Here is an 18,111-nt window from a genome sequence, read left to right as displayed (position 1 = left end):
ACTGATAGCAGGCAAGGAGGAATGTGAAATTCCTAGGCATATAGCGTTGTGTTGAATTGGCCCATTTTCATCTGGTTGGAGTGACTTAGAATGCCATTGCTGTTATGAAATGAACACAATGGGTCATAATGCCAATCAATAAAATGTTTAATAGAGGATAAAAGAAGTAAAGCACAGCGCTGGGCGAAAGGGGAGTCACCGCTCCACCAACTGCCGCACCCGAATCTGAGTCCCGTTCCCCCTTTTGAACAGCTCCTTTTCCATTTTTCAAGTCATCCTTCCGGTGAACCTGTGGTGGATCTGCGCATGTTCTCCTTGTTGCTAGGGGGTCTTCATCTGCCTTCTGGTGGTCGTTCGATGAAGGCTCGTCGTCTTCCTCGCTCGTATCCCTTTGGCTTATTTGACCTATGTTCTATAATATTGCTTAAAAAGGCACCCGTGGTTAATATCGCTTAAAACAGGCATCTGTAGTTAATATGCTTAAAACAGGCATCTGTGGTTAATATGCTTAAAACAGGATTCTGTGGTTATGGTCAGCTCAGCTAATCATGCTTGAGCAGCCGGTTCCTGCACAGTAGATTATACATTCAACGGGCAAAAAGAGGGGCCACCACCCTCTCACAATTGCTAAGAGAGCTGATGAGTTCTCCTTAGAAGATGTGGTTGTAGGTGGCAGGAGAACTGGGTTTAGAATGCTAGGTAACGGCGTGTCCCTCATGCTTCTCTCTTACCACAGGTGACGAAAGGAACAGCCGTCTCTCCCGTGGCTCCCTCTGCTCCCGGACAAGAAGGCAAAGAGGAGCAAAGGGAGCGAGAGAAGCAGAAGCGTCTGTCTGTGGTGACAGCCCCGGCTGATCCTTGCAAGAGAGTAAGTGCCAGCTGTGGGTGGCGCTGTCTTTAGGGCAAGGCAGAGGTGCACGTTTGTGAGCAGGCAGCACTTGATGTTGCTGGCCGAGGAGGCTGAGTGCTGGAGTCCTGCAGGACGTAGTCATTTCCAGCAGGGTGTGCCAGCTGGAAATTGGCCTTTGCCCAGTCATGTTGAGGCACCGAAGAGCTGGGGGCTCTGGGTGAGCTTTTGGCTGCCTGGCTGAATGCAGCTCTATGTCTGGGCTTCTGCAGTGCATTGGCCAAGGGCACCGGTGGTGGTGCTGGCGACCCCAGGGCTTTGTTTGTTTGTTTTTCCTTTGTGGAAAGGTGTGTTGGCTTGTGGAAGTGTTCTGCAGTTTTCTTGAGCAGTTCTTCATTTGTACAGCCTCTTTGGGCCCAGCTGTGTGTTGGCTTTTGATAAGCTGCAAGGAGATGAGTGTGCTGTGCGTGAAGCTGTGGGGGCCCATTCTTGTGCCGTGTGGCCAAGGAAAGGAAGCGCGTAGTTGCGAAGGCTTCTTGTGAGGCAAAAGGCAGAAGCGGGGAGTTTCTGTGGATCCCTTTTTCCAGTGAAGTCAGCAGCTTTGGCAAGTGCACTGGAGCCTGGAGTGGGGGTGAAGCTGGAAGTCCTTGAGTGCTGTGTTGCGTTGTAGAGAAGAGGAAGGAGATGTTGAAATGGAGGATGCAGTATTTGAAGTCAGATGGGCAAGAGTGTGTCTGGCGAGCTGCGTGGGCCAAAAGGAGGCAGGGCTGCTGGTGGTGAAGAGCAGCTGGACGTGAGGCAGCGTGTGGGCAGGCGGCCAAGAAGGCCAAGGGCATGGTGGGCTGTGTCAGCAGCAGAGGGCAGCAGGAGCAGGGCAGTGAGCGTCGACCAATGCTGGGCAGCGCTGCGGCCGCAGCTGCAGCGAGTGCTGTGTGCAGTTGTGGGCCCCTGTGAAGCAGCAAGTCATTGAGGGGCTGGAGCGTGTGCCCAGAAGGAGATGAGTGGTGGGCAAGGGTGTGGAGCACAAGGCCAGTGAGGAGGTGCTGAGGGAGCTGTCGCCTGGACAAGGGGAGTCTCGTGAGGGACCTTCAGGCAGACTTCCATAGATGCTGACGTGACAGTGGTGAGCACAAAGGCTGTTGCCCTGTCAAACATGGCCTCAGTGCATGCCAGTGCTTTTGAGGCTGGAGTAGCTGCTGCTTGCACGCTGTGGCTTCTGTGTTTTTTGGTATGCTAGGAGGAGAAGCCCTGTTCATTTTGTCTTTCTGCAGCCAGCAAGGGGGTTTCTGCACAACATTTCCTGCCCTTTTCCAGCACAGGATGGGATTGTGATCCACTTGTAGTTTTCCCAGTCTGCAGCAGCAAGAGCAAAGGCCTTGGTGCCTCTTTGCTACTTGTCCATTTCAGAGCTTGCAAGAAATAAAAGCTGCGTTTTGCAGAGACAAGGTTGCTTGCTGACAGCAGGCAAGGAGGAATGTGAAATTCCTAGCCATATAGCGTTGTGTTGAATTGGCCCATTTTCATCTGGTTGGAGTGACTTAGAATGCCATTGCTAAGAGAGCTGATGAGTTCTCCTTAGAAGATGTGGTTGTAGGTGGCAGGAGAACTGGGTTTAGAATGCTAGGTAACGGCGTGTCCCTCATGCTTCTCTCTTGCCACAGGTGACGAAAGGAACAGCCGTCTCTCCCGTGGCTCCCTCTGCTCCCGGACAAGAAGGCAAAGAGGAGCAAAGGGAGGGAGAGAAGCAGAAGCATCCGTGTGTGGTGACACCCCAGGCTGATCCTTGCAAGAGAGTAAGTGCCAGCTGTGGGTGGCGCTGTCTTTAGGGCAAGGCAGAGGTGCACGTTTGTGAGCAGCCAGCACTTGATGTTGCTGGCCGAGGAGGCGGAGTGCTGGAGTCCTGCAGGACGTTGTCATTTCCTGCAGGCCGTGCCAGCTGGAAATTGGCCTTTGCCCAGTCACGTTGAGGCACCGAAGAGCTGGGGGCTCTGGGTGAGCTTTTGGCTGCCTGGCTGAATGCAGCTCTATGTCTGGGCTTCTGCAGTGCATTGGCCAAGGGCACAGGTGGTGGTGCTGGCGACCCCAGGGCTTTGTTTGTTTGTTTTTCCTTTGTGGAAAGGTGTGTTGGCTTGTGGAAGTGTTCTGCAGTTTTCTTGAGCAGTTCTTCATTTGTACAGCCTCTTTGGGCCCAGCTGTGTGTTGGCTTTTGATAGGCTGCAAGGAGATGAGTGTGCTGTGCGTGAAGCTGGGGGGGGGGGTATTCTTGTGCCGTGTGGCCAAGGAAAGGAAGCGCGTATTGGCTTAGGCTTCTTGTGAGGCAAAAGGCAGAAGCGGGGAGTTTCTGTGGATCCCTTTTGCGGTGAAGTCTGCAGCTTTGGCAATGCACTGGAGCCTGGAGTGGAGGTGAAGCTGGAAGTCCTTGAGTGCTGTGTTGCGTTGTAGAGAAGAGGAAGGAGATGTTGAAATGGAGGATGCAGTATTTGAAGTCAGATGGGCAAGAGTGTGTCTGGCGAGCTGCGTGGGCCAAAAGGAGGCAGGGCTGCTGGTGGTGAAGAGCAGCTGGACGTGAGGCAGCGTGTGGGCAGGCGGCCAAGAAGGCCAAGGGCATGGTGGGCTGTGTCAGCAGCAGAGGGGCAGCAGGAGCAGGGCAGTGAGCGCCGGCCTGTGCTGGGCAGCGCTGCGGCCGCGGCTGCAGTGAGTGCTGTGTGCAGTTGTGGGCCACTGTGAAGCAGCAAGTCATTGAGGGGCTGGAGCATGTGGCCAGAAGGAGACGGGAGGTGGGCAAGGGTGTGGAGCATAAGCCCAGGGAGGAGGTGCTGAGGGAGCTGTCGCCTGGACAAGGGGAGTCTCGTGAGGGACTTTCAGCTTTTCCTCAATGCATGCAAATATTTTAGTCTTTTTCCTGTGTGACTTTTTCCAGGTTTTTTTTTTTCTATTTTTTGTTTTGCTTGGAGTACTAGTCTTGTCCCATTTTCTTTTTCTCCCATCTATGGTACTTTTCCTCATTATTTTTTGTTCTTTTATCGTAGTGGGACTTGGTCTGCTAGAATTATGATTTCCTGGGTGTCGCTTTTGGAGAATATAATGTTTTTGCTTGTGAAGTCATCCTTCGCTGCTGGCATCTTGGTGCAGAAGAAGCTTTTGTGGATTCAGGGTAGACAGTATGACATTACAGACCAGTTTGAGCTTATCAGTGCCTGTGCCTTTTTTCATCCTAATGAATCAGTATGTGTTGTTTTTGGGAATTTAGCAGGATATCAATGCCTTTGCATTCCAGCTGGTCCTCAGAAATCAGAGGAGCTGGGAGGGGCTGGGCTTTATGTCTTATTACAGCCACATTAGAATTGTCAGTGTGGTCGAGTCCAAGAGAAGAAGTTGCTCCAGCACAGATGCACAAGGAGTGCAGCTCCCAGTGCAGTGCTCTGGATCAGATAACTTTCCATAAGGACTTACACGCTCCAGATTCCCCAAGAGTGTGGTTTATTGAAGCAACAGACCAGCAATCTCATGATTGCTGCTGACCAGGGCACTGGCTACCAAGTGTTGATGTGTGCAGCAGCAGAGAGTACAGTAAAGATAGATTATATCAGTGAGATCTATCTGTCTATGTTTCTATCTGTCTATCTGTCTATCTATGTAACATTTACATAATTGAATTTTCCCAGCTCTGGCACAAAGGTTGTTGGAAGTGCAAAGCTCACCTAAAGCATCCCTTTTGGGAGAGGATTAGAGACATGTTCTCTTGACCAATTCCGAGCAGGCAGAGATGTTTCCCCCTCCATATATGGTGGTTTTTTTCCCCTCAGAGCTGTTTTCCTCCTCTGGCCTCTTCTGCCCTGAAGTCCCCAGTTTATTCTTTAAATTTCTGCTTGTCCAAGAGAGGTGGAACAATTCCATGGTTAGGTGGTGTTTGGTGACTCTGCTCATACATGCATTACATGACACATGCTTTCCTTCACTGGCATCCCCAGGGGTGTGTAAGTGCATTCGTTAATGGGGCCTTATGAGAGTCTCTGTTACTGCTGGTCAGAATTCTCAGCTGACAAAAGAGGGAGAAGAAACACCTTGGTCCTCTTGCATATACTGAGGTGCAGAGAACCATAGAAGCTCTCTGATGTCCATCAGAGGATCTTTGCATGCATCCTTATCTCCTGAATGACCAGGATTTCTAACAAGAGTGTAGATGTCAGAAAGGCAGGAATGCTGGTTCAGGCCTGAGGAGAAGGTGAACTGCAGAAATGTCTTTCCCAAGGGGTGAACTCAGCCAGGAGGCCACCTGCAGAGCCAGGATGGAGCTGTGGGACAGGGCCAGGTGTCAGTCACTACTGAAAGACAAAGAGGACATGGCAGAAGCAGAGGGAGGCCCTCACCAGAGCCTTGAGAAATGCCACACATTCCCTGACAGCTGGCTGACAGGCTGTTGGAGCTTCAGTGCCAGATGGCCCCTGATTGTAGTGCCAGGGTCACTTTGGAATCTGTGCCTCCCCATGGGCAGAGAATGACCCAGGAGAGCAGCAGCACAGAGCTTTGGGAACGTGTGAGCCCATCAGTCTTTGAGTCTTGCCTCACAAATGTTGTATGGCAAGTTGAAACCCATCTTCTCTTGCTTTCTGTGCAGGTCCTTGTAGAGAAAGAGCCAGAGCAGATTGCTTTATCAGAGATGCCATGCCAGGCTCAGGGAGAGCTGTTCCTAGCCCGACAGCAGGAAGAGCAGCTCAGGCAGCAGGTGGAAGAGGCACAGCAGAATGGCCAGGTAAGCCTGACTGGCCAGGTGACAGAGGGAAGGGCAGGAAGAGGGGCATAAAACTGAGCTCTTGGGCCTGAGGAGGTCAGGAGTCCTACAGGCACTGAAAGCACAGAGCCTTGGAATCTGCAGAGATCAGCACTGGGACAGGAGGGTTACATTGGAAGCAGAGGTGGGTAGGGAAGCAGAAAGAAGTGGCTGAATAGATGTGATTTTGAGGCTGCAAGAGGAAAAGGCTGAGCCTGATGGCAGCTCCCAGTCACTTGCTCTGCATTTGTATGTACAGAACATCACGGCAGACCACAAGCAGATCTGCCCAAAGCTCAGAGTGCCTCATGGCAGTGAAGAGGAGGAACAAAGATGAGATGAGAAGAATTCAAGAGGAGATGAATCTCCATCAGCACAGGAGCGATCAACAAAACCAGAAAGAGTGGCAGCCACTCCACTCATGAAACATCCTCTCTCTTGTTCTCTACAGAACCTTTATGAACAGAGGCAGGCAGAGCTGCAGGAAACTGAGGCTAGGAACAAGGCAAGGAAGAAGAGGCCAGAAGAAATTCTTGAAATCATCGTAAAGAAATTTAAACTCCTCCTTCAGGAGAAAATGGCTCTAGATGCGAAAGTGAGTGAAATAGCAACAGCCTCTGAAGTCACCAAACTGGTGCTTTCTGCCATTCTTGCCTTTCCTCTGCTGAGCAGGGGAGGGGTGGATTGATGCCTCTAAATGCCACCCTGCTGAGGCCTCTATCACAGCTGCTCTGAAGGACACTTCCTGGTCTGCTGAATCTCAGATGTTGACTTGGACAGTGGGATTAGTCCTTTGACATCTTGATCAGAAGTCATCCAAAAAAAGTCCTGGGGACTTCTTCCAGGTCCCCTTGTTTCTTGGGGTTTTTGCAGGTGTACATGGTCACTCAGATAGATCTGGAATACAAGCCACAGGCTATCTGTATCCCTTGTGAATCTGCTCCTGTCCTGTTCTTTCTCTTTCCTCACAGTGGATGACTCCTGGCTGACAGGGACAAGCTGTAGTCTCTGACTGCTTTGTTCTGTTTGACTTGAGGTGCATATGTTGACATCCTACCTGGAAGCCTTTGAAGAGTTCCAGCAAATGACAGGAGACCAAAAGACCCAAGACTGGAGTGAGGCCCAGGAACCAAAGCAACCAGAGATGCTGCAGGATAAGCACATCCCGAGGATGCAGGTGCAGGAAAAGACAAATCAAGAGCAGGAGGTAAAACATTAGAACCAGGAGCTGCAATGTGTCTGCAGCCTAAGAGGGGGAAAGGAGTCCTTGGGAGGATGTAGAGCGGTCATTGTTGCAGTCATCCTTCAGAACATGAAACTGGCTATGAACTCGAGTTAAACCAGCCTTTGGTTTTGACCATTTGGTTTCACAAGCGGACAGCCAAACCAATCCAGTTGAAGAGCTCTGCATGTGGCTGACAGCAGCTTTCCTAAGGGTTTGCATTTGAAATGGGATCTCAGGGAAATCTCTGCCAGCCACTTTCCTGACACAAACTCATTTCTTGTCTCAGATCTGCAGTGGCCTTCTCACCGAAGCAGCTGCTGCAGCAGCAGCAGCAGCAGCAGCACCATCCCAAGGAGCCTTTGCTCTCCAGCCGGAGAAGTGGAGCTGGGGCACTTGGTTCACCTCCTGCGCTGACCCAGCTGCCGCTCAGCAACAGCAGATGAAGGGTGACTCCCTGGAGCAATGGAGTACGTCTGGTGTCTTTCTTGTCTGAGCGACAGTGTATTGTGTGCATGTGTCAGCATAGCTGTACCAAAGGGTCCTCCTCAGTTTGGTGTCACAAGGACACTTAGGACTGCCCACAGGAAGTCCTGGCAGTGCTCTGAGGCAGCAAGAGAGCACCTGGGTGTTCCTGCTGCCTCTGAGGGCAGCTTAGACTGGGCTTCCCTCTGGGCTGAAGGCAGAAGCAGGGATTGTTCCTGGATCAGCAGAAGGCTGTGAATGCTTGAGTGACTAGCCATTGGCAGAAGCCCTGCTCACATCAGTCTCTTGGAAAACACATGAAGTCCTTTGTGATTCTGCAGCACAAGGCATTTAAACTGCTTCTTGTCCATAACAGCTGCCAGTGCTGTGCTCTCAAATAAGACCTGGTGGGGCTGAGAGCAGAGCCCAGTGGATTCTGGGTCTACCATCACCTGTTGGGACAAAAAGGCCATTGATCTGCACCTCACTGTGTCTGATCTCAAAGCCCATCCTGTTGTGTCCTGAATGGGGGCAACAGCTTGTACGGGGCTCAGGCTGCCTGTGGCTTCTTCCCACTGCTTGTCAGTGCTCCTGCTTGGGCTTTTCCAGCCTTGTTGTGGTAGCTGTCCTGTCCCTGAGGGCTGGTGGGACTGCAGAGGCTGGAGCCTTCCTTAGCTGGGAGAGTCCTGCTGCTGCCCAGCACTGCAGCACGGAGCTGCCTGAGGCAGCAACCCCTCGTCTGGGCCGGCTTCTGCATCGCACGGCCTGGCCTCAGGAGAGGGCCAGCATCTCCTCTGGCAGCTGTCTGTGTCACGCTGGTGCCTCAGGAGCACTGCTGTCCTCTCTGCCCATGCCCGCCATGCCGAGTTGGGAATATGGGGATGTGTGCAGTGCCGAGAGGGCGAGTGCAGTGGGAGTGACTGATCTGCGCTGTCAGGGTGAAGAGAAGCAGTGTAGTTCTTCATAGGGGCACAGGCCAGGGCGTTTTTGAGCTCAGCCTGCTCATAAAGGGTGAGAGTCCTGGTGCTGAAAGTCCCATTGGCACTGGTTATAGCATGAGCTGCTCTGGTTTACAAACACAGAGGCATTCTTCTGGTAAACTGCTGCAAGGTGGAAAAGATGGGAACACTTGGCAATATTCCTCCTGTTCTGAAATTGGCATCTATTCAGAGAAATTGATTCTAGATGTCAAGGTGCATTCAATCTTAGCAAGTAGGAAACCTTTTGTCGAACCTCACAGTGCTTTTTCTCAAGAAAACAAAGGCACTATTAGTTCAAGGTCTCTTTAATGTTTGTAGATGAGAAACTTTCTTGCCTTGGTATCTGTTCTCTTCTGGTCTCTGTCTCCTCTGAATCTATCTCCCTGTGCTTCCCTGTGTGTCCGCTGTCAAGAGGTCTCTCTCTTCAAAGGACACTAGAAAATCAGTCTCTGTGCCAGCCACTTGTGCTGCAGAACATCTGTTTTCTTGTTGTTGTTCCTGTTCCTGTTCTTGTTAGCCATCTGTCCACAAAGGGAGGGCTCAGAGCCCCAGGCAGTGGGACTGCCTTTTGTATCACCTAGAAAGCGGGATCTCTGCTTTCAAGTGAGCATTTTGCATTTTGTTTCCCCCAGGGAGAATGGTGAAGATGGAAAATCCCATGATGAAATACACTAATCTGGAATATATTGGCAGTGGGTGAGTCCAAGCAATGTTAATTTTACAAAACTATGCACCAGGTTTTTTGCTGGTGGAATAGCTATCATGTGTGAATTCAGACAAGCTACCAACATGTTCAGACACTGGGCTTAGATTGTCAGTGCTGATCAGAATTTGTAAATGTGGTCAGAAGGCATTGTCAAAGACATCTCCTTGTTTCCAGCATCCTGCAGGTCTTAGGCATTTACAGCTGAGATCTCCTGTGTGGGTTGGCTTTCACTGCAAGATCTAAATGACTTCTCCTTTCTTTGCCGCTGTTTTGTTTCTAGGACTTTTGGAGATGTTTGTAAAGCACTCGACACTGCCACAGGAGAAGAGGTAAGTGTCAAAAGCCCCTGCAGACTCTGCTGCTCTTGAGGGGCTTTGCCCTCTGCTGTGAGCTGGGGCTGGAGCTTTGGGTAGAGCTGTGCTGAAAAGGCACAAGAAGCACAGACTGGTGCCAGCCTGCAAAATACATTTGGGGCTTTGTCCTTCTCAGCTGCCAGAAAGAAGGCACGGAGGGCAGCGGTTCCTTTCAGAGAAGGACGCGCCCACTCGCTCTCCATGGCTAAAACAAAGGTGGTGCCTTAGAGCACCTCACTGCCCTTTGCGGCTACAGCTTCAGAGTCCTGAATTCTCATTTCTGGCTGCCAGCAAATACATCTGAAAGTTCCTGATAGTTCCTTAGCCACCTGCAGTGCTGCACTTGGGAACTGCACGTAGGGAGAGATCTGCAAGGCATCCCTAAAAGCCCTAAGGCCTGCCCATAGCCCAGGATGTATCCACAGAGTATGAAGGCCTGGATTACTTCTTCTGAATCCCATCCAAAGTAGCAGAGAGTGTGGTCAGAGCTTTGTGGGTGATGGTTGAGACATAATTGTTCCCAAATGGTCAAGAAAAAATGTCAGTGGCCCCACATGTCCTGTAACTGGCCCCCAAGGCAGCAGAGACATGGGCTGTTGGAATGTCTGCTCCCATTAAGATGTCTAATCACAAGGCAGTTTGGTGCAGTTTGGCTGAGTCATCCAAAATCACTCACTCCATGTGAGAAGTTGTTCTCATGAAACCAATTTTTACTGTTACTGATTTTCAACATCATTTTAGGTGGCCATAAAGAAAATAAATCTTCAAGGACTGATCAGAAGGGAAGTAACCTTTAAGGAACTCATGGTCATGAAAATTAATAAGCACCTAAACATTGTGAATTATTTAAAGAGGTGAGTGGGTGTTGTTTTATCCCTGCAACATTTGTTTACAGACTACATTTGTTTACAGTTAAAAACCCACTTTGGTCACTGGCAGAAAATAGAGCTGTTAATTATTGTTTAATTATTATTGCTCTACTTATCTCCAGTGGGTGGAAAGAGAGTGCATTTTGTCTGCATTAATCTACCCTGGCAAACACAGTTTGAAAATTTTTCAAAACATGGGTCAGCCCTACTTTACCAATTCAATACCCTGTATGTTCACTGCCTCCACATTCTTTTGAGGCTTAATTTTTTCAATTTTTTTTTCAGCACCTTTTAAGTTCTGATAAACCATCTATAGAGGATTTCCCTTGGATTGTTGTCCCTTTTCCATTGCTGTGCATGCCAGGAAGACTAGGTGTTTATTTCCAGAAATAGCATGTGTGACAGGCTTTTTATCTGGGCTTTTACTAAACTGCACTTTTTGCTTACTGGCCATCTAAGCCATCTCCTTTTTCACAGCTGTGCCTTTCTCCTTGAGACTGAACAGATTGCAAACAGTGCAGAGCTGAGAGGGAATGTCTATTCCTTTGATTCTGTCCTCGTCACAAAGGCACCTGGAAACAACCATTGTTGTTTCCAAAGAGCAACGTAGCCATGCATGTTTATCTCCACGCCCTTGTTTCCTTCCTTCAGCTACCTTCTGGGTGAGGAACTCTGGCTGGTTATGGAGTACATGGATGGAGGCGCCCTGAGCGATGTCATCAATGAGACTCACATGTCTGAAAGAGAGATGGCAGCCGTCAGTCGGGAGGTCAGCAATCCCATCTGTGCTTCCGAGGGCTTGGGCAGGATTGTCTGGGAAACAGGGGCTTGGAACAGGAGTGATTTCATGCATAATGCTTTGTTTGTGTGTTGCTGCTATGCTAGGGGCAAGCAAAAGCATCTCAAGTGAAATGCCTGCCAGTGCCCCTGCACTCACTGTACTGTGTTCCTGTACTCTTGTCTCCTGCTGTTGTATTCTGGCTCTGTCTCATATTTGTATTTGCTGTTCCCCACCTTGCCTCTCTAAACCTTTACCTCGAGCCTGTCTGCACTGCATTTCTTGCCTGTAAAAGCAAAAGTGCTGGGGGCAGGATTTGAAACTAATGGCTAAGAAAAAGAGACTAATTTCTCACAGTCCTCAACTGAAAAGTATAGTAGTCACACAAACTAGTGTTTGCTGCAGGAAGGTGACTGATGTGATACTTCCAAGTCTGTGCTGAGGCCAGCAATAAAACCTTTGTCATGCAGCCTCCCACCCAAAAGTGATCCACTTCACACTGCAGGGGCTTTTTATTCCTTGGCAAACCCTTGTCTGGCGAGAGCACATCCCCTGCAGCAGCAGTCATCTTGGCTGGTGTACAGGGGACAGTCTACAACAGCAGGTGCTGTTGCTCTTTCAAAAGCTGACATGCCTTTCCTTAGAAAGGTCCTGCTCTGCCAGTGTTGCAGCAGCAAGCTCTTCCTCTCAGTGGCACTGTCTTCTGCCATTACTCCCCATTCCCCTGGAGAGGGAATCTTTTTGATTCTTTGTGCCTTTTCTTTTGTAATGAAATCACATCACCTGTTTTGCCCTCCTGTTTCTGTTTTCTCTCTCAGTGCCTGCAAGGACTGGATTTTCTTCACTCAAACCACGTGATCCACCGAGGTCTGAAGAGCTGCAACATCCTTCTCAGAACCGATGGCTCTGTCAAGCTGGGTCAGTGTATTCTTGGTCAGGTCCAGCATTCCAGGGATGTGGGTGTGGGGCTGCTTGGAGTGACTGCCAGCTCCCCAGAAATGGTGCTGGTGGCAGTGCAGGGACCCCTCTGTGAGCTGGTGACATGGCTGCAATGTGCACAGAGATATGACAGGGAACCACAAGCAGTCAACAGTGGCATTGGTTTGTGTGTGTCCTTTCAAGAGGGAGGGAGCTACAAGTCTAAAGCTTCAGATAAAAAAGGCCACTGCTGGAGGTAGTGTAAAAAAATGATGAGGTTGTTTTGAAGTGGACAATTCCTTATTTCCTTGTGTTATAAATGAAAAATGAAAAATAGCCAATTTTGATAAAAAAAAATTAAAAATAAAATTTATTTTGCGACCGTAATACATTCCCGACAGCCACCAATCAATCGGACAGCGTACCACCCCCGGGAAGTGAGCCGGGTGGACGTGAGATTGGTCTCACTAGCACCAAATTCTCCTCGTCCACACTGGCTGCTCCGAGGTAGCAGTTCTTATACGATTTAATTTGCCCGCAGCAGAGTCTCTTTGTCTCCTTCTTCATATTCAAGTTGGTTTCATTCTTCGGTTCGGGCTGCACAAAACCTTCGTCTGGGAATAGAATAATAAATTTCCTCGATTCCCGGAATCTGGCATTCAGATGGAAGGTGTTGATGGCTCTGGTCATCTCAGATAGGTATCTCGTCCGGGCCATCATCGCTTGGGCGTCACTGGGTGCATGCTTCTGTGAATGCCCATCTCCTGTGCAGCCCAGGTTGTATTTCACATGTAAACGTGGTGACGCCACTCTGCCCATCTGCCGTGGTTCCGCCATCCTGGGGAAGATGTGTACCGGCCGTTTATTTTACACATATCTATTTCATACATCTTTTATTTCCACAAATTACTAACCATATTTCTAACACTTGGCTAAAGCCCTGAGGAAATAGAGCAGGGACAGATTTCCAGCAGATGACAGAGTGCATTCTTAGACTGAGAGTGGGGAATTTTTTTGCTTAGTTTCCTAACTGGAGCTGGCTTTGATGGTTTGTTGTTTCCTCCACAGCTGACTTTGGCCTCTTTGCTCAGCTCCCCCCTGAGCAGAGTAGACAGAGCTCCGTGGCCGGCACTTCTGGGTGGATGGCGCCTGAAGTGGTGACAGGTCAACCATATGGCCCCAAAGTGGACATATGGTCTTTTGGAATCGTGGGCATTGAAATGATGGAACGAGAAGTTCCTTACTGGAAAGAAACTTCTGGCATGGTAAGGAGCAAATACTGACTGATCCCTCTGTCTTTCTCACCTGTCCCATGCCCTGCGTGCCATTGGACAAAATCCCGTTGCCATCTGCTGGCACCACTTCCACCATCCCTGGTAAAAATGTCCCTGCAGCACATCAGCATCTGCTGTAGCTTTGGTTGCATCAGAAGGGAAGTGGCAGGTCAGAAACCTAAGCAGTTCAGACACCTAACCAGCTCAGGAACCTGCCATTTTGGCCTCCAGCCATGCCTGGCATTTCTCATTTGCTTTTTGAACAGTGTTGGAGCTCTGTCTCTGAAGGAAAGAAATTTTTCAGTGGAATGGTTGGATGTGTGATAAATATCCTTCAAAATGGAGGTTCAGTCATCCTAGTTTCAATTTTATAGAAAACGAAAAAAGGAAATTGAAAAGAAAGAGAAAATGGATAAGAAAAAAAGGAAAAGTAAGAGAAAAAGGAAAAGGAAGAGAAAAAAAGAAATGAAAAAGAAAAAGAAAAAGAAAAAGAAAAAGAAAAAGAAAAAGAAAAAGAAAAAGAAAAAGAAAAAGAAAAAGAAAAAGAAAAAGAAAAAGAAAAAGAAAAAGAAAAAGAAAAAGAAAAAGAAAAAGAAAAAGAAAAAGAAAAAGAAAAAAGAAAGAAATGAGAAAAAACCACCAAGCAATGCCCAAGCAGTTCTGCTTGCTTTTCCCTTTATTAACCAAAGCACATCAATTTTCCTCCATTCTGTAGTATCTTTTCCAAATCCTGCAGGTCTTCAAAACTTTCAGGCTTTCAAATCATCTGTACATTGTGGGTGGCCTGGATAAGTTTAGGATGTGTTTTGCTCTGACTGCAGTTGGAATTGTATGCCAACCCTTGGCTGTTTCATGTTACTTTAACAAGTTGCTGAGCTTGCAGCCAGGTGCCTGGGCTGGGATCCACCGTGGGCAGTCAGCGCCGGTGCTGTGTTTCTTCAGCACAGGAGCAGGGCCATCCCTGGGCTGCACAGTTCTAATGGCAGTGAGGACTCCAGCTCCCCACCATGTCCAGTGGCTGAGCTCAGCTGCAGAGAGACAGGATAAAACCCTCTTTGTGACCTCTGGTGGTGTGGGAAAAGTGAAGGAAATTTTCCTCTGGGTTGAACAAGAAAGTCACAAAGTCTCTTTGGTCACCATCTGTTTCAGTGCCACCAGCACAGAGCTGTTACTATGGTGCCAGGCACTTTCATGGAGACTCCAAGGCCTCTTTCCATTGTTATTGCTGTCTATTTTAGATGGATTCTGCATCTGCATTTTTTTCAAGAGGAGAAAAAAAAACCTTGATGATTTTTGTTTTATGGCAGCTGTGCTTAAGGGACCAACAAACACAGCAGAGATTCTTTTCATGTAATAATCCTTGGAAATAGTATAGATAGAGCAAACTTCCCCTTCCAAATTGCCTGTCAGGTGTGTGTGAATCCTCAGAGAAACAAAACATGCTTTTGTTGATGTAGTTCCCACTGAGTAGGTCAGTCAATGAAATCAGCTGCCAAGGCAAGATCTGCTGAATGTTGGAAAAGCTGTGGCTGCATCGGGGTTTGGGTGTTTGGTTGGTGAAGGAAAGGCATCTCTGGGGCTCTGCCAGGGCAGTAACTGCCACTGAAGAACAGGGGTTATACAATGGGATCTGGGAGAGCAGTTAGAGATGCGAAAGCAGCAGGTGGAAACTCGTGTTTCCTTTTCCCCAGCCTCAACTCCTGATAGCCAGACGAGGGATACCAAAGCTGCTGCAGCCCAACCTGTTTTCACCTTGGCTGTGTGACTTCCTGAGCTGCTGCCTGCAGACAGACGAGGAGCAGCGCTGGTCTGCCAAAGATCTCCTGCAGGTAAAATGCAAAGGGGCTGCAGGTGAAACAGGGTGCGAGGGATGGGCTCCTCTCCCACTGAAGTCCAAGGCATCAGATGAGCCCCCTTCCTCCTCACCTCCACTCTTGGTGCTCTTCAAATGAAAATGGTGAGGAATCCTAGACTGGGCTGGGCTGGCAGGGCCCTGTAAAGGTCATCTGGTACAAGTGTCCTGCAATGAGCAGGGACATCTTTAAAGAGATCAGGTTGCTCAGAGCCCCTTTCCCAAACATGGGAATGTTTGTCCCATCCCTGCCCAGGGATGGGGCACCTGCCATCTCAAAGGGTAACCTGTGTCAGGGTTGCATCATGCTCCAAGTAAACAAGATCTTTCTTAGACCTAATCTGACTCAATCCCCATTATATATTATAAATATATCTCATGTCCTATTGCAAATGTTAAAAAAGGTGCCCCCTACTTCCTGAGAATCCCCTTTGAAATACTGGAACATAGCAATGAAGACTTCCTGGGGCCTGTTCTCCTCCAGGCTGAATAACTCCAGGTGTCTCAGCCTGTCCTCAGAAGAGAGGTGCTCTGTCCTCTGCCTGTTTCTGTTACCCTGATTTGTAATTTGGTGGCGTGTTCAGTTTTATCTAAAGGCAAAAGAATTGAAGTAGAGCAATGCAGGGTACAGAGACATGCAAAGGTGGTGCAGGAACCCAAGGAAGCCTGGCCTGGCCGAGTGGTCAGAGATTTGGCTGTGGGCAGGAGGGGCTGTGGGGGCTCACTGTGAGCCTCTGAGGGGCCCTGGTTTGTGCCCCCACCCCACCCTTAGAGGTTTCTGGCACGCAAACACGGAGAGCTGAGAGGGACTTGTCCCAGCCACATCTGCTGCCTGGCACGCTCAAGCAGACAGGAACTGGCCCAGGGTTACTGCCAGATTGTGTGGCAGAGAGGGAAGGGCAGCACCCAGTGCCACTGGGCTGTCCCTGCTGGGAAGGAAGGTGCCATCCAGCACAGGAGGGGCAGGGCATGGAAAGGCAGGCACTGCTCTGTCTCCCTGTGGAAATCAGCCCAGTGCCTGTTGTTCAAATACAAGGACCAATGTGAGGCTTTGGAGTTTCCTGAAAAGAAGAAACTCCAAGGACTGAAAGCACCATTTCTAGAGCACTGGCAGGGCAAAAATCCCAGCAAGATGAAGACACCTGGTTAAATGGATGAGTGGGATTCTGGGCCAGGTTTGCCTGTGATGGCAAGGTCCTGCACATAAAGATGGAGGTGCAGATGGTCCATCTTTCTGGATCTTTCTAGGAGCCAGAGGAATCCTGTGAAGCACTGAGTTTGGAAAGTCATGGTTCATTGATTTTTGTTGATTTTCTTTTTTCCTTTGGGCAGCATCCATTTGTAAGATTTGCTGAGCCTGTGTCCAGCCTGGTGCCACTGATTGCTTCAGTGAAGAAGAGGAAGGACCAAAGAAACTGAAAATCACATCAGGACTGTTTATTTCTCAACCGGCACAGGGCAGGATTGTAGGTTCGGACAAGGGTTAGGATTGGGGTTAGGGTTAGGGTTAGGGTGAGGGTCAGGGTCAGGGTTAGGGTTCGGACTAGAGTTAGGACTAGGGTTGGGAATAGGATTAACGTTAGGGTTAGGGTTTAGGAGTAGGTTTAGGGTTCGGTTATGATTGTCTAATAGGCCTGCTGAGTAGGATTAGAAATTAATAAAGTTTCTGAAACCAAAACTCTCCCTGAAATTTCCTTCCTTCTCACTCTGTGAATAAGGTCCCGATTTCCTTGTAAATTTTATTTTGTTTCTTAAAGGTGGAAGTCACCCACACAGTGTCTTTGGCATGGTGTGAAATTGGGGAATGCTCTTCTTCATTTATGCTCTCCAGACCATGATGCTTTTGGAATGTAACTCACTTTTCTATTTTTGGTCCACTGTGGTACCTCTATTGTTAGAGTAGAGGGCAATGGCGTTTGCAGGAAAAAACAAAGGAAGAATGGGGCAGCCCAAATACGCTATGTGGATACACGGCTTTCTGCTGTGACTCAAGAGCATTCAAGTTCCTGCCCGTTTGGATTTGTATCCCTAGGTGCAAGGCTGGAGGAGAGCCTTGCTCAAGTGGAAAGCAGAAGGATCAGAGCGGGGACTCTGAAAGGTCTCCTCTGGTGCAGAGCTGCCAGCGAGTGTGAGGTGAGAGCGGGCCCGGCCTTGCCCGGGGTGCAGCCCCAGCAGAGGCCTGGCAGAGCCCGGAGCAGCCTGAGCCTGGGCAGAGGCAGGCTGGAAGGAGGCCCTGGGAGCTGCAAGAGGCAGCAGCCGGGCCCTGGGTGCCTCTTCCTGGCAGCGGGCGAATCCTCTGCTCTCAGAGCCCAGGTGGCAGCTGGCTGCTCCCGAGGGGAAGCGTAGCCGTGCTGGGCACAGCCCAGACTGGAGGCATTGGCCGTCTGGAGTCTGCCCAGGAGCAGAGAAAGGCCAGGGGCAGCCGAGGGCCGGTGGCCTGGCTGAGGATTCCTACTCTTCTGCCGGCTGCCCTGTGACTCCTGGCAAAGGGCAGCAGTGTGTGCAGCACTCTGGGCACCGCGCAGGGAGCCGGGCTGCTGGGCAGGCTGGAGCACAGGGCAGCGTCCTTCAGGCACGGCGCTTCTACCAGGGCAACCCAGGCCAGTCTGAGGCACTGACAGCTTGGCAGCTCACATCCGCAGGAGCCAGAGCCTCCCACAGCTCTGCCAGGAAGCGCCTGCAGGCCTGGAGTTCTGCCCTGAGCCACAGCAAAGGTGTGAAATGCAGAGTGTTTTGAGAAATATTCAGGGCCACCAGGCCAGCCTGCTTTGTGCTCTCTGGCACACAGCAAGCGCTGTGCAATGCTGCTCTGAGCTGCTGGGAGAGAAGTGTTAGAAATAAACAAACTCTTAGTTACCATTAAGTGGAGACAAAGTCATTAAAGCAAAAGCTCACAGCAACACCCAAGAAATTAACTGGAACAAATGCAAACCAGAACTAACACCACCTAGCACCAAAAACTTTCGTACTTTTTTCTAATAACCTTTTAGCTGCAGCAAAATATTACCTCCTGTCTCCCTGAGGGAATCACGGATGAGCCTAATTTCAACATGTTTTTGGGATGATGATGATGCTT

At 49.6% G+C, this 18,111-nt stretch overlaps 1 protein-coding gene across 19 annotated transcripts in view; it reads left to right on the top strand.

The window, feature by feature from the left end:
• Positions 1 to 17,061, top strand: part of LOC135290684 (proteoglycan 4-like) — a 137,524-nt gene extending 120,463 nt beyond the window's left edge. For 12 of the 19 annotated variants that reach the window (XM_064404612.1, XM_064404614.1, XM_064404608.1 and 9 more), the window contains 12 exons: positions 5,466 to 5,600; positions 6,070 to 6,213; positions 6,655 to 6,825; positions 7,130 to 7,310; positions 8,918 to 8,981; positions 9,272 to 9,320; positions 10,086 to 10,198; positions 10,865 to 10,982; positions 11,810 to 11,909; positions 12,978 to 13,174; positions 14,875 to 15,012; positions 16,368 to 17,060. In XM_064404612.1, coding sequence (XP_064260682.1) covers positions 5,466 to 5,600; positions 6,070 to 6,213; positions 6,655 to 6,825; positions 7,130 to 7,310; positions 8,918 to 8,981; positions 9,272 to 9,320; positions 10,086 to 10,198; positions 10,865 to 10,982; positions 11,810 to 11,909; positions 12,978 to 13,174; positions 14,875 to 15,012; positions 16,368 to 16,454 — 1,497 coding nt within the window. In that variant the 3' untranslated portion in view covers positions 16,455 to 17,060. Of the gene's footprint in view, positions 1 to 5,465; positions 5,601 to 6,069; positions 6,214 to 6,654; positions 6,826 to 7,129; positions 7,311 to 8,917; positions 8,982 to 9,271; positions 9,321 to 10,085; positions 10,199 to 10,864; positions 10,983 to 11,809; positions 11,910 to 12,977; positions 13,175 to 14,874; positions 15,013 to 16,367 lie in introns of all 19 variants that reach the window. The other 7 variants (XM_064404624.1, XM_064404622.1, XM_064404618.1 and 4 more) reach the window with 2 other exon arrangements.
• The last annotated feature ends 1,050 nt before the right edge of the window (positions 17,062 to 18,111 follow it).

The sequence above is a fragment of the Passer domesticus genome, chromosome Z (assembly GCF_036417665.1).
Source record: "Passer domesticus isolate bPasDom1 chromosome Z, bPasDom1.hap1, whole genome shotgun sequence".
NCBI classification, from domain to species: Eukaryota; Metazoa; Chordata; class Aves; order Passeriformes; family Passeridae; genus Passer; species Passer domesticus.
Note: the sequence above shows the minus strand (reverse complement) of the source record. Positions and strands in the feature narration are given on the sequence as shown.